The 14,383-nt window shown below is 42.3% G+C and overlaps 1 protein-coding gene across 2 annotated transcripts in view; it reads right to left on the bottom strand.

Moving 5' to 3' along the window:
- ACSS2 (acyl-CoA synthetase short chain family member 2) overlaps positions 1-14,383 on the bottom strand; it is a 53,427-nt gene that overhangs the window by 20,791 nt on the left and 18,253 nt on the right. The window contains exons 3-8 of one of the 2 annotated variants that reach the window (XM_035121371.3): positions 7,384-7,475; positions 5,579-5,682; positions 4,632-4,704; positions 2,698-2,773; positions 2,372-2,486; positions 9-47 (exon numbers count right to left, since the gene is read on the bottom strand). In XM_035121371.3, the coding sequence (XP_034977262.3) occupies positions 9-47; positions 2,372-2,486; positions 2,698-2,773; positions 4,632-4,704; positions 5,579-5,682; positions 7,384-7,475 (499 nt within the window). The remainder of the gene's footprint in view (positions 1-8; positions 48-2,371; positions 2,487-2,697; positions 2,774-4,631; positions 4,705-5,578; positions 5,683-7,383; positions 7,476-14,383) is intronic. The other variant, XM_035121372.3, reaches the window with a different exon arrangement.

Raw genomic sequence — 14,383 nt, 5'->3', positions numbered from 1 at the left:
GTAAATACCTTGGGATGGACTCTCTTTGAGCTCTCAGTCTTTTTTTCCTGTTAAAAATTCACAAAGATATAAGATTTGAGAAGTGGAAGAGTTGTGCTAGGGCGCCTATACCTTTTAAAACACCATGCTGGCAAGGAAAGGCATGATGCAGCTGAGAGGGTGCACATCATGGCTGCAAAAGCGCATCTTCTTGGATGCTAAAGATGAGCTGCAAAGCATGGGCTCAGGCAATGGGTCAATCCCTGACAATGCTTCTTGGCTGATTCCATTTCAGAGCTTTTCTTCCTGCATACAAGAGCCCAGGCTGGTCCTCTAGCCTGTGCTTTCCAGTACAGGATGAAGCCATGGAAAAGCAGCTCTTATACTGCTAAGGTAACACAAAAAGGGCACCTGCAATGAACTAATGCAAAACAGCCAAAGAGAAATGGGTTTCACTCAGTGCTCTGCAGAGAGCCAGATCAAGTAAAGACCAAGAAGCTGAACAGGCATAAAAAGGGGGTAGAACAGGATTTGCCCTAGTATGAAGTGTCCTTGCTAATTCACTAAAAAAGGAAGCAACTTTCATCAATACAGCCATTGTTAATACGTTGCTCACCAAACAACGTGAACAAAGTATTCACAGATCTGGAAATCCAACACACTGGCAGTAGTTTGTTTCATCAATAGTTTGGATGCAGGTTTCTGAAATAGCTGAAGCTTCTGGACCAGAACCAAGGGAAGACCCACATAACTTCAATTCCAAGCACTATTCACACTGGACATTACAATATATTGTAATACAGAATAGCCTCTAGAGAAGGTTCACTTGGCTCTCCAACAGGATTGTGGCTAAGTTGAAGCACCTCCAGCACAGAAACCTGGCCCGGAAACCTCTGAACTTACTGAAGCTATTCAGAAAATATGATTCCTTCTTATTCCCCTGGTGCTGTGATAAGGGAATCTAGTTAGCGCTGGGTGTTTACAGGAACAGCACAAGAGCTGGGGAGGGTAGTGGAAAGATAAACTGATTAGTTTGTAGAAGGCAAGGTGGACATTGGGTTACAACTTATTTGTAAGGTAAGTGGGATGGGCCCAAGCAACAGTGAAGTGCTCTGGGAAGTCTGCATGGCAAGGGAGTGTGTTACTGTGCCAATGGATTTGCAACCTGAGGGTTTTCAAGATGATAAACCAACAGTAAAAGCAGGAACTCTCTCATAATAATAATAATAATAATAATAAATTTATACCCCGCCCATCTGGCTGGGCTTCCCCAGTCACTCTGGGTGGCTTCTAACAAAATATTCAAATACAGTAATCCATCAAATATTAAAAGTTTCCATAAACAGGGCTGCCTTCTCAGAGTTATGTTCAAATTAGTTCCTCTTTTTTGCAGGAATCCATACATACAAACATAACAGAAAGACAGGTAACCTTGCTGTAGTACAAGATGAATAACTTGTTGCCCTCCAGATATTGTTGAACTATTGCTCCCATCAGTCCCAGCCAGCATGGTCAACAGTCCGGGATTATGGGAGCTGCAGCCCAGAAACCTCTGGAGGGGCATAGATTCTGCACTCTTACTGTATGGAAATACCTGTGATTCCCATCCATATTCTGCTTGTAAATACAGTTTGCATACTGCAAGCATTGATAAATTTCACACACAAAAAAAGTCCTGGTCCAATCTAAACCTAGTTCAAGAGCATGGTGAGAAGCCCACCTTCTGCTTATTTCATCGCACAGGTGACTCTCTGTTAGTGTGATTGCTGCTCTCACAAAGACAACTTTATGCCTCAAGTTTAAAGAAAAAATGCACACAAAAATGTCCTGTTTTCAGACCTTTAATTTCTATCTGTGGTGGAAGTAACTTAATTTTGTGTAAGTGAGAAAAGGCCCATATGTCTTTTAACACCATATAAGTTTTAAAGTATATACTTTTCTAGAATGGCAGGAAACGGGGGGTGGGGAAGAGTGAGGAAGAGGTGTAGCTTTGCTCCATTTTTCTGTTTTTTGCTGAAGAACCTCATGGTAAGTCTCATGGTCCAGTAGTAAAGCTTGTCCAGGAAAGTAAACTTTTAAAAGCACGAATCTTCTGCAGCAGCAATATCACAGGCACTATCCAATGAGTGGATATGATTATTACAGAGCCATATCACACATAACAATCTCAATTGCAAGGCAGGGGCTATTTGGGAGAAAACAGCATTTCTTCCTGGCAATGCTAAACAGTTCTGCCTAGTTCTCTACAATGCAGGCAGAAACATCAGGAGCAAAACAAATCTTAACTCCCCATGGCAGAATAATTAGAAACCTGCAATCATTTCTCTCAAATAAAGGAAAGCTGCTCAAGCCCCTAAACAGATCCTTCAGCCATTTACAACAGGAAACTCACCTGCACACTCTGGCAGATTCTCTTGAGAGGTGGAGACTTACTGCTTGACCCATCCTGCACCAGTTCTTCCCTTCCTAAATGCTTGACCACAATGCACCTTCGCAGAGGGGCATCCCTACAAGGAGAGGGAAGATGAAGTCACGAGCCCAAACTATTTTAATGGAAAACACACAAAAGATTCCAAGAAGAGAGTCTAGGTCATTTGGATGAGCAAGTCTGAACCTGTCCAGCTGATTATGGAAGTATGAGGCAGGCTGTTTAAGACCACAACTGCATGCGTTTACATTCACAAAGAAACAAATACTTTCAAAGGGAGTCTGACTTACTTGTCTTTACATTTCTGCAAGGCATCATCTGCTATCTGCTTCAGGTTAATCAGCTTATCACCTCTATAAAAGGCATCTACAAGGAGTAAGCAAATCATTAAACTGGCTCACCAGAACAGCCTGCAAGCACTTGAAGGTCACAAGAAGACATGGACAGCATGGTTTAAAGGAAAGGATGGTAACAATGGAATTAAGAGAAAGTCTGCTAAAATGAAGACCAATCATGGTCACAGTAGAGGCCTCCATGGTAAGGATTTGAAGTCTGTGACCCTCCAAATGTTGTGGGATTCCCTCTCCTATCAAGTCCAGCCAGTATGGTCAATGACATAAGAATATAAGAATAGCCTACTGGCTTGCAAGTATGGCATCTAGAATAAGAAATCATGATGATAAACAGATGAGAAGTGAGTGGGAGTATTTAGGGGATTATTCACACACACAAAAATGATCTCAAATATAAATTCCAGGTACAGGATACTTTGTGACCAACAGTTGATAATATAAAAGTCATGTCAATGTAAAAAATGAGGTGAAGGAATTAATGTATATGCAGCTAAGCAAGATGTACAAAGAACTGCCATGGAATGCTGGGTGGGGAGTCTAAAAAAGAACTACTGTATAAGAATGGGAAATGATGTAATTGTAAAACTGAAAATCTAAAAAGAAAAAGAATATAGCCAGCTGGATCAGACCAATGGCCCATCTAGTCCAGCTTCCTGTTCTCACAGTAGCCAACCAGATGCCTGTGAGAAACCAAGAAGCCGAACATGAGCACAAGAGCACTCTCCCCTACTGTGGTTTCCAGAAATTGGTATTAGGAAGACTTGCTGCCCTCAACTGTGGAGGTAGAGCACAGCCATCATGGCTGGTAGCCCTTGATATAGCTTTCTCCATGAATGTGCAATGCTGAGAGTTGCATTTCTACTGCAGGCTTCCCATCCCTGCTTTATGGAATAAATGAAACCTACCTTACTGAAAGGGCCTCAGGTTTCAGTGCCTGCCCAGCACATTTTGCTGCAAAGGACAAGATGGCACTCCCATTCAACTGGGCTGGCAACTCAATCTTACTTAAATATTTGCAACAGGACAACGCCCACCATTTCACCCAAGAACAGCAGGCTACTTTACAGGGTGGAGGACAGGCTGTGTGCCACACGCAGCTCTGCCCTCCAACTGAATGGATATGGTTGGAGAGCTCCCAAGAATGGCTGGGTGAGGGGCTGAGCCTCCTCCTGAGGTGGTTACATCACTCTGTCTAATGGTAGGGCTAACCTTGTATGTTTACAGTGAGCAATAATCTTGGAAGTGTTCTATGGGGAACAATCAGAAGGAAGATTTTACAGGACATCGACATGATGTAGCAAGTGGCAGGAGACTAATATACAGATCTTGGAGATCTTGATTTATTGCGTTACAAAATTAAACAGTCTGAACTGTTAAGTTAATGCATGCTTTCAGAATGTGGAAATTCCTTTATTTTTATTTATCTGGCATGGAAAGCCAAACTGAATGTCAAATCATGAACTCAGAAAGCAATCTCATGTATATATCTAGTTAGAATTGTCCCACTCCGTTCAGTGGGGCTTTTCCCTAGGCAGCTGCATAGGATTGCAGCCTAAAAACTGTATCCAGAACTGCATCCAGGAAATCTGACACAATTTTTGAAACCACTTGTAGCAACAGAAACCATCAAAGTGGAAGGAGGCTCTTTCGATGATGAAACTCCACCTTATCAGGAAACCCACAGCTGGGTGCCCTGACAAATCATATCCCTGGATTGCAGTTCAACCCAGTAATAGCTCCTTCCTAGAAAGAGGAAGAGCATAAAAAGTTGACCGAACATGGGGTTTTTTTTTTCATTAAAACGTCAATCTTGTTTGCAAAGTATTCTGATAAGATTAAGGGCCCTGCAGTTTAGAAGAGAACTGTTTTACCTGCAGTGATGAGAAGTGAGCAGTGGGAATCAAGGATCCTTTCACAAAGGGATTCTGCCGAGAAACCCGCAAACTAAAAACAAGAACACACAGTTGTGAACAGGGACTTGCAGTTGTGAACAGGGACTCAGCAAATGGCACTTTTACAATATACCATGTTTCTCCAAAAATAAGACACCGTCTTATCTTTATTTTTCCTCAAAAAAACAACACGGTGGCTTATTTTCAGGGGATGTCTTTTTTATATTAAGTATGGTACAGTTTAACCCAGTGTTTCTCAACCAGTGTGCCTCCAGATGTTTTGGGACTACAACTCCCATCATCCCTAGCTAGCAAGACCAGTGGTCAGGAATGATGGGAGTTGTAGTCCCAAAACATCTGGAGGCACACTGGTTGAGAAACACTGGTTTAACCTACAAGGTTAAACTGCCTATCACTATGGCTTATTTTTGGGGTATGGCTTATTTTTGGGGTATGGCTTATTTTCGGAGAAACACGGTATTAGTGCCATAACTTTTCCAAAAGGCTATTCTCGAGTGCTTTACAGTTCCTTAGATGATTACCAAGGGTTTTTTTTCAATGAGAATTGCATACATATTTCATTGAAATATAGTTTGCCCATGGCTACTAGTCTTCTGCAATGTGAAGCTTTGCTGACACCCCCACATGTACAGACCATGCATGGAACACTCTGCAGAATCCTCTGCAATGCTCAGGGAGTTGGGTGGCAAATGTCAACATGGAAAATATTCTCTAAGAACCTAAACTTAAAAATCCTTAAACTGGAAAACAATATTCCACCCCTCACCCCACAAAAAATCCCCAGTTCAAGGACACAAAGTTAGCTTAATTCAGGCTGCTATCTGCTACAAGCACTGTTCATTTCAATCTGCAGCCAGTGCCACACAAGAACAGAAATCACACAAGATGTAATTGCTACTTCCTACCACAATGGAATGAACTGCTCCAATTCTGGCACAGGCTAGCATGGCTACCACCAGCTCAATAATCATTGGCATGTAGATAGAAACTCTGTCTCCTTTCTTTATGCCTGTGAAAGAGAAAGAGATGTTTCTCATGCCATACAGCGGACACTGTTTCTGCCATTCAGCCACTGTGTCCTGGGCCCTGGTATTCCAAGAGAATGAACAAAGCTGGAAAAAACAGAAGTCAGGGGGCTCAAAAACACAAGCATACAATTCCTGAAAGATCAGAAGTGTATGCATGACAAACAAAAGTGTTTTTTTTTGGGGGGGGGGTGAGGAACTTGGGATCATGGGATCTGCCCTGGGGTTATCAATGAAAGGGAAGCATATTGTGGCTGAATTTAGAAAGGCATCTTCACTTCAAAGACGTTGCCAGTGGTATCAAGGGATGGCACTACAGAATAAAATACTGTTAATATGTTTTCTTCAAGCCACAGCCAAGAGGAAGCACACTGATGCTTCATTTCCAAGTTGCTTTGCAAAACACTAACAAGTTAAATTCTCACAACAGCCCTAGTAAAAAGTGTAACTATCTCTTCAGTGGAACCAGTCACCGTTTTGTAATTGGAAGTTTCTAAGACTAGGTAGGATATGTTTCTTTTTAAACATTTTAGAATATAAATATACCAAAGGGTTCTCTTGCTTGTCAGATGTATCTAAAATGAGATGTTATATGCAAGCATTTGTTACATTTTACTTTCCTTTAGAAAAGATAACTTTATATTAACAGCTTTTTATTTTGTAGTGCCATCCATTGAAACTACTGGCAACATTCCGACAATCACCTGATATTTGTTTTTTAAACCTGACTACAACTTTATTGGACCACACCTTGCCACATATTCACGAGCCACATGTCAATATGTTTGCCAGATAAAAACAAAAGAACAAATAAGAACAATAATTTGAAACTTTCACTGTTTCATTTGTTGCTTTCACTGATACCTATCCATATACAGTATTCTGCATATTTTACATTTGTTGCTAGCATAGGTTTCTGCCCTGCATAATATCAATGGAGGTATGCAAAATAAGAAGGGTGAGCAAGAGCACGTTTATTAAAAAGTATTGCAAAGATTGTTAAACATACAAGTATGCAGAATCAAATAATAATAATTTATAAAGCTGAATATGCAAAGTTGCAGATAATCTTATCAGAGTACATTTTTAACAAAAATTCTGTTTAAGACTTAGTTTGGAAGGAACAGATGCTTCTGCTGGGAAACAGTGTTGGGATGGATGTGGTGCAGTTTTATAGTTAATTTAAAAATATACTGGAAGTGTGTGTGTGTGTGTGTGTGTGTATATATATATATATATATATATATATATATATATATATATATATATATATATATGCCCTTCTTTGTACGAATTCTTACAAAGCTGTTTTGTTTTAAAAGTCACAAAGATCAGGTTCATTTAGCACACATCTGTAATCCATTTCCAGCATTTATCACCACAAATCTGCCCCTCTACCAAGTTGTGGGGGAGAGGTGGGGTCTTGACCTTCGTGTTATACTTCTGAAGCAATCCTACAAGCTGCAGCATGATATCAAATGAAATCCCTCCTCTCACCTCAAAATGTAAGTGCAGCCTGATCTGTATTACGCTGCACTTGGGAGGTGTAGCACAACTGTAAAAAACAATTCCACAACCTCCTCCCCAACTTCAGGCTTGGATGGCAAGACCTGTTACACTCATCAGAGAAAGGAGGGATTCTTTCCGAGGCAAGCAAATTTGCAGACTCCCACAGAGTCGGATACCTTGCTCCTGAAGAACATTGGCAAACTGGCAGACTTTACTCAGCAATTCACTGTACGTGATCGTCGTGGAGTCCCCTGGTTCATTTCCCTCCCTACAAGGGGGAAAAAAGGATCAGTTATGAACACAGACACTCAATGACAAACTACGGTATGACTGCACAGTCTGAACAGCAAATATAGCTCACCCATGTTTCTCAAAGGAGCACAAATGACAAAACCTTCAGAAAGTGTGACAGGTAAATTCCTTAACTTGTCATATTTCTAGCCTTCTAGAAAAATACAGCAGAAAAGAAGACACCAAAAAGACAAGTGGGCATCTAAGCCTGTTAACCATAGTTTTCCAGTTCAGACAAAATGAAATGAAAAACTCAAGTTAATGGAAGACTTCTTAGTTTGATTGTCTCCCAGAAGAAAATTTTATTTTTTTCTGTAATCTACATGTTATGCAGACTTATTAAAATCTTTGGTGGGGGGAGGAATTTCCTACTATACAGGAATGAGCGAAGGGGTTGTACATCTACTGCCAAGGCCCATTCGTGTCTCAACTTATTAAGCTAAGATCATTCATTCTTAATGAAGATAGGTTAATGACTGTAATTAGTCTGGCTGCTAATTACAGAACCCTTTTCACCAGTGGTTGGGAACCTCAAAGCCTAATTTTAGCCCGCAAAGCCATTTCCTCCAAAAAATACCCATCTGCCCCACAATAGACATCAGGTGTTGCATCAGGTGTGGAGCAGGTAATGACAGTAATGACATGGTCCCGAAAGGACAATTAGGAGCTTAAACTGCATTCCTAACTGTTACTTAGCAAGCAGGATCACCAACCGCACTGATCAATATTGACAGAGCTTTTTTGAAACTGACAGCCAATGCCATTGTGATATCAGGCAGGGAGCCTTGTGCAACTATAAAAAATGGCCCACATGAGTGAAGGTAAGTTTTTGCTCTGGCCCTCAGAGTGAAAAAAAGGGTTCTGTAAACCTGCTTTTTGCTCATGACCAAATGACATGCCTAAGGTTTTGCCATCACACTTCTAGATTTGACTTCCCTGCCCCTCAGCATTGAGACTAGATTAAACATTGTCAGCTACAGATCTTGTGAGCCAACTCTCAGTTGCCTTCAGCCAGGTGAAAGCACAACAGCTGGCATTTGGGAAAACTTTTTTTTTTTAATTTCCTAAGCACAATATTCAAAATTTTAGGCACCAGCATTAAGTGCCAGATTTGGGCAATGACAGAAACAGCAAATATTTGGTGCTGGTACAAGGGCAGCATGCTAGATTGGGTGCTGAACACTTTCCAGCACCAGCACCAGAAGGAAAGGCTAGTGAGGAGAGTGACCAGTTGGAGACCACTACTGCTCTGAGCACCTTCCGTCTATGTCCAGTCTTCCCCTGCCCACCTTTCCTGATATAGAGCAAGAAAGACTGTCAAGGATGGGGGGCTGGGGTGCATGCTGTTTTGGCTCTCAATGGCTTGAGACATATAGGGAAGGTCAGCAGCTCAGTGGTAGATCATCTGTTTCATCGCATGTAGAAGGTCCTAGTTTCAATCCCTGTCATCTCCAGGTAGGGATGGGAGAGATCCCTGCCTGAAATCCTAGAGATCCACTGCTAGTCTGTATCTCTAGGTATTTCAATAAGCCAGTTTGCTTTGTTTCTACTTGCAGCAGCTAAACAACCCACAGCCTCTCTCCCAACCACGGAGCTGGAGAGAGGGTAGAGCAGGCATGTCCAGTTATGTTCATTTAAATATAGTCTCTGTCCTTTATATATGATAAAACTTTATGTTTAGAGAGTTGAATGAATTTTCATTACAAGGAGAATTATTCTAAGATTTATTTTAACTTTCTTAATATTCCAGACGACGAAGAATAGTCGAAACAGGGCCTTGTCCTGATTTTTACTGGAATTTATCTTTATTTGCCTTCAACATTGGGATTGATTCCCATTTAAACTCCGCATCACATCAATAAAACCTTGTGAAGATTTTTTGAAATCCATCTTCTTTTGGCCCGAGTTCTTGCAATTTATCGTTTATTTCTGGACTTTCCCAAGAACTCCAATTTCCACTGTATGTCCAACAGGTAGATCATGATCTACCGGTAGATCACTGGACATCTGTGGTTGATCACCGGTAGATCAGTGGCTCCCCCCAAAGAAGCTAAAAAACTTTGGCTCCCCTAAAAAAAGCTCAACATCTTTGCCCTGCACCCCAAAAATGACATGAACCACCAAAAATAGGGCTTTTCTTCCTAAAAAAAAAAAAAGCTCAACGTCACTTTCCTCTTCCCTAAAGAAGCTTAACAACTTTTATGTGAACCCCGGGTAGATCACTGCTGGTTTTTAACTCTGTGAGTAGACTGCGGTCTCTTAGAAGTTGGCCACCCCTGGGGTAGAGGTCTTCTGGCCTCCTCTGCAGCTTCAAAGCTGGAGGTGGGGATGGCTGGTTGCTTATCACCCTTGCTTATCCTGAATGTAATGTGTCCAACGAACCTGCTGAAGCCTGTAAATGGATCACTAACATCTGACAAGTGTTTGAAACTGTGCTTCAATTTAATCAGAGACTGATCTTTGGCTCCCGGAACTGGAAATATTATTTAATACCCATGTGAAATTCTTCTAGACTGTCATAACAGTAACTACCTGGCTACGTTCCCATACTTTAGTTACCTGGCAGGTTCTTGCCTGTGTCTGCGGAGAACAAACACATTCCAACTGCCATTATTGATTGAATGCTGATCCCCTCCAGAACTGATTATTGTGCATTTAATAAGGGACTACATTCTTGTTCTGGACCATAAAGAAGGCTGATCGCCGAAGAATTGATGCTTTTGAATTGTGGTGCTGGAGGAGACTCTTGAGAGTCCCATGGATTGCAAGAAGATCAAACCTATCAATTCTGAAGGAAATCAGCCCTGAGTGCTCACTGGAAGGACAGATCGTGAAGCTGAGGCTCCAATACTTTGGCCACCTCATGAGAAGAGAAGACTCCCTGGAAAAGACCCTGATGTTGGGAAAGATTGAGGGCACAAGAAGAAGGGGACGACAGAGGACAAGATGGTTGGACAGTGTTCTCGAAGCTACCAACATGAGGCTGACCAAACTGCGGGAGGCGGTGCAAGACAGGAGTGCCTGGCGTGCTATGGTCCATGGGGTCACGAAGAGTCGGACACGACTAAACGACTAAACAACAAAGTTGCCAGATACAGTATATCTTTCAGTAACTTCAGAGTAACAATGCAGAAAAATTCCCCCAACTGGCAGGTTGAGACTCAATATTGGGACACTAGGTTGGTCTCAACAGAAACAGCTGCTCTACCTTACTTTCCCTGCTCCCAGTAAGGCGTCACTCTGCTCTCCCTCGTCAAAAGGGTTAATGGGTTAGGCGTCACATGTTAAAACCCCAAAGATCCCCAGTCACAGCTTATTCGACTGCAGTGGCGGCTGGAATATTCCACAATAACCCGAGCCCTCATTTTGAAGCATGAAATGGTTTCATGTTTAATTTATGTTCTCTTACACAATGCAACTGCAACACATTGCACACCCATTCCCTCCCCTGGGCTCATACGCTGCTAAGAAGCCTATTTGCTCACAGCTAGGGTGAGGGCTAATGGTGTAAGATGAGCAGAGTCTAGCCTAGCAAATCAGACAGGGAGAAGGGGGGTTCCACCCAGTCCTCTGTAGAGAGCCAAATCAATGTAAAGACCAGCAAGCTGAACGGGCAGAAAAGAATATTGAAACAGAACTTTTCCCAGTATGAATTTTCCTTGCTAGTTCACAGAAAGAAGAAGCATTTTTGCCTTTCATCAATATGGTGATTGTTAGGATGTTGCTCACCAAACAACGCTAACAAGCTATTCACAGATCCCTCTGCTATAATACAATACAGTATATTAAATACTCACCCCCCACACAGCCCAAAAAGGCCCATACATAACAGCATGGGTCATGCCCACATTACAAAAAGAGATACTTCCTTAGTCCTACACATACAAAAATGCAACAATTGTGGTTAGCAATTGTAGATACTAATTTAAAAAAAACCAGTGCCTTTGCCTTCAGAAAATAGAACAAATTGAAATAAAACCTTTTTAAAAAATAAAATAAAATGACTTCCACCAATAATGCCATGGATGTAGAAAATGATGTCTTGGTTCATATCACCTTTAGCAAAACCTTTAGGCATGTCTCTACTGAAAATTCAGTCACTTTCTGGCCTTCTTACTTGAATATTGTCTAGAACTGCCATCAGCTATTCGCTCATAAAGATATTTTTTTTAAAAAACCTAACCCTTACATACCAAGTAACCTTTATTCAGCACTGAAAGCTAGACCAGAAAGAGGGCAGTTTCTTCCACATTCTGATGTTCAAGACAGTATGGTAAACACACTCTGAAAATTAGTTTGTAAACGTCAAAAACCTCTTTGTATTGAACATCTCAAAAAGCACATGTTATCTTTCATGCTGGTGTAAAATACAGTTTCTCTCAAAAATGTGCTGACATTCCTATAAATATTGATGTGGATATTTTATATAATATTCTCAATTTTCAAAGTTAAAAGGAATTTAACAAGGAAAAAGTAAAGGGGAAAGGAGAAATAGCTTCCCCAATGAGTAAGTCAGTCAAGGGAATAAAAGTGAAAGAAGACTGTTTCTTCTTTCATTTAAAAAAAAACCCAAAGAAATAACAAAATGTGCAAAAGTGGCTTGGAGAAATTGGACTTCTAGAAGCCCTACAAGGAAGATAAACTCCACTTTTTCATGTAAACACCACTTCATACACAGATTTCATTTCTATAGGCTGGCATTGCCAATGCAGCACCAGTTGGCAGAACTACACCTGCATCAGTGTTAGAAATGCAGGTATAGAAGCTATTTGCCAAATGATGCCACAACAGAATGCCTAGTTGTAATTTTTATTTTGCAATTTTACTTGTGAGCCATGGAGGGCACCATTTTTTACTCTCACACTGCCTGCAGCAGCACCCAGGTGACTTGGGCTGCGGTAGTTTTACTTTCAAGTCTCAGTTGCCATACATTGCGGCCATACATCTCAAATTGGTCGCAATTTGGCCATGCCAAGTCGCTAACACACCTGATGCCCAGAGACTTTCAAACACTGACCTACATACAATCCCTTTGGTACCCATGAAAGTACCAACTGAAAAGCACCGCCACTGAAAAACAGGCTTCAGAGTTCTTTGCTGGGCTGCATATAGACTGAGCATGCTGCCCCTTTTCCAAAGTCAATGCTGACTGGATGGCAGCTGCCCTCTCCCTTCTGTTCTGGACAGGAAAAGTACTGGTGAGAAAAAGGAGTTACACTTTGCCAAAAACCAAGCGGTGCCAGTGGCTGAGTATAGGTAGGTTGATAGATTTTTTATTGTTTTATTGGGGGGTGGGCTGTTGTTGGAAGTCACTTGTGCTTGGCTGGGGAGCTCTGGACTGTATAAACCACTTATAGAACTTCCTCCCTTTTGTGAGGCTTTAACTTTTCTTCTTTTTGTAGAACTAAAGGGAAGGCATTCTGCTGACCTTTGTCTATGTCTTGCCAGAATAGCTGCCTTAAACTTGGGGGGTTGTGGGGGCAACTCTGGACCACTGGGGGCACTTCTTCCATTTCCCCACATTTCTCCCTTTTCTGAGTGTTCTTTCTTGTGTGCGTATTTTTCCTTTTTTCCCAAAATAGAGGAGGGGTGTGGTGTGATGTTTTCTGATCTCTTGCCCAGCTGGCCATCTCATGCTTGTGTGTTTAAAGGGCAGTCAAGACCTCATAGGCTAGCTTTTGCTCTCTCCATCCTTCTCTCATTTTTTGGAAGCAAATGGATGGAGAACTGTCAACTCAGCCACCTCATGCATCATTGGCAGTAAAAAGGTGTGTGTGCATGTGTGCGTGTGCACATATACCTGAGTCAGTTTCTCCAGAGAACTAAAAAGCCAAGGGTAATTCGGATCCTGTGTCTGGGGTCTGTTGTTAATTTTGTGTGTGTGTGTGTGTTGGGCTGAGGGTTCATCCTGCAGAGCTATTTTTAGCTTTGTTGACTGATTTGACTTTTCCCTGGACTTCAAACAACAGCCTGCTTGGCAAGTCTTTTCTGCTCATTTCAGATGACATTCAGCCCCAATCACCACACTAATCTGAGTGAGTGTTTCCCAAACATTACTCTTTTCTATTCTTTCTGTTCCATATTCTTTTCTTTTCTATTCTTCCTGTTCCCTTCCTCTCTCACAACAAACACTCTATGACAGATTGAGGCTGAATCCTGACAAGACAGAAGTACTGCTTGTGGCGGACAGGAGGCGGGCAGGTGTGGAGGACTCCCTGGTCCTGAATGGGGTAACTGTGCCCCTGAAGGACCAGGTGCGCAGCCTGGGAGTCATTCTGGACTCACAGCTGTCCATGGAGGCGCAGCTCAGTTCTGTGTCCAGGGCAGCTGTCTATCAGCTCCATCTGGTACGCAGACTGAGACCCTACCTGCCTGCAGACTGTCTCGCCAGAGTGGGGCATGCTCTAGTTATCTCCCGCTTGGACTACTGCAATGCGCTCTACGTGGGGCTACCTCTGAAGGTGACCCGGAAACCACAACTAATCCAGAATGCGGCAGCTAGACTGGTGACTGGGAGCGGCCGCCGAGACCACATAACACCGGTCTTGAAAGATCTACATTGGCTCCCAGTACGTTTCTGAGCACAGTTCAAAGTGTTGATGCTGACCTTTAAAGCCCTAAATGGCCTCGGTCCAGTATACCTGAAGGAGTGTCTCCACCCCCATCATTCTGCCCAGACACTGAGGTCCAGTACCAAGGGCCTTCTGGCGGTTCCCTCGTTGCAAGAAGCCAAGTTGCAGGGAACCAGGCAGAGGGCCTTCTCGGTAGTGGCGCCCGCCCTGTGGAACGCCCTCCCATCAGATGTCAAAGAGAAAAACAGCTACCAGATTTTTAGAAGACATCTGAAGGCAGCCCTGTTTAGGGAGGCTTTTAATGTTTAATAGA

Source organism: Zootoca vivipara, chromosome 7 (genome assembly GCF_965207765.1).
Source record: "Zootoca vivipara chromosome 7, rZooViv2.hap1.1, whole genome shotgun sequence".
NCBI lineage: Eukaryota > Metazoa > Chordata > Lepidosauria > Squamata > Lacertidae > Zootoca > Zootoca vivipara.
Note: the sequence above shows the minus strand (reverse complement) of the source record. Positions and strands in the feature narration are given on the sequence as shown.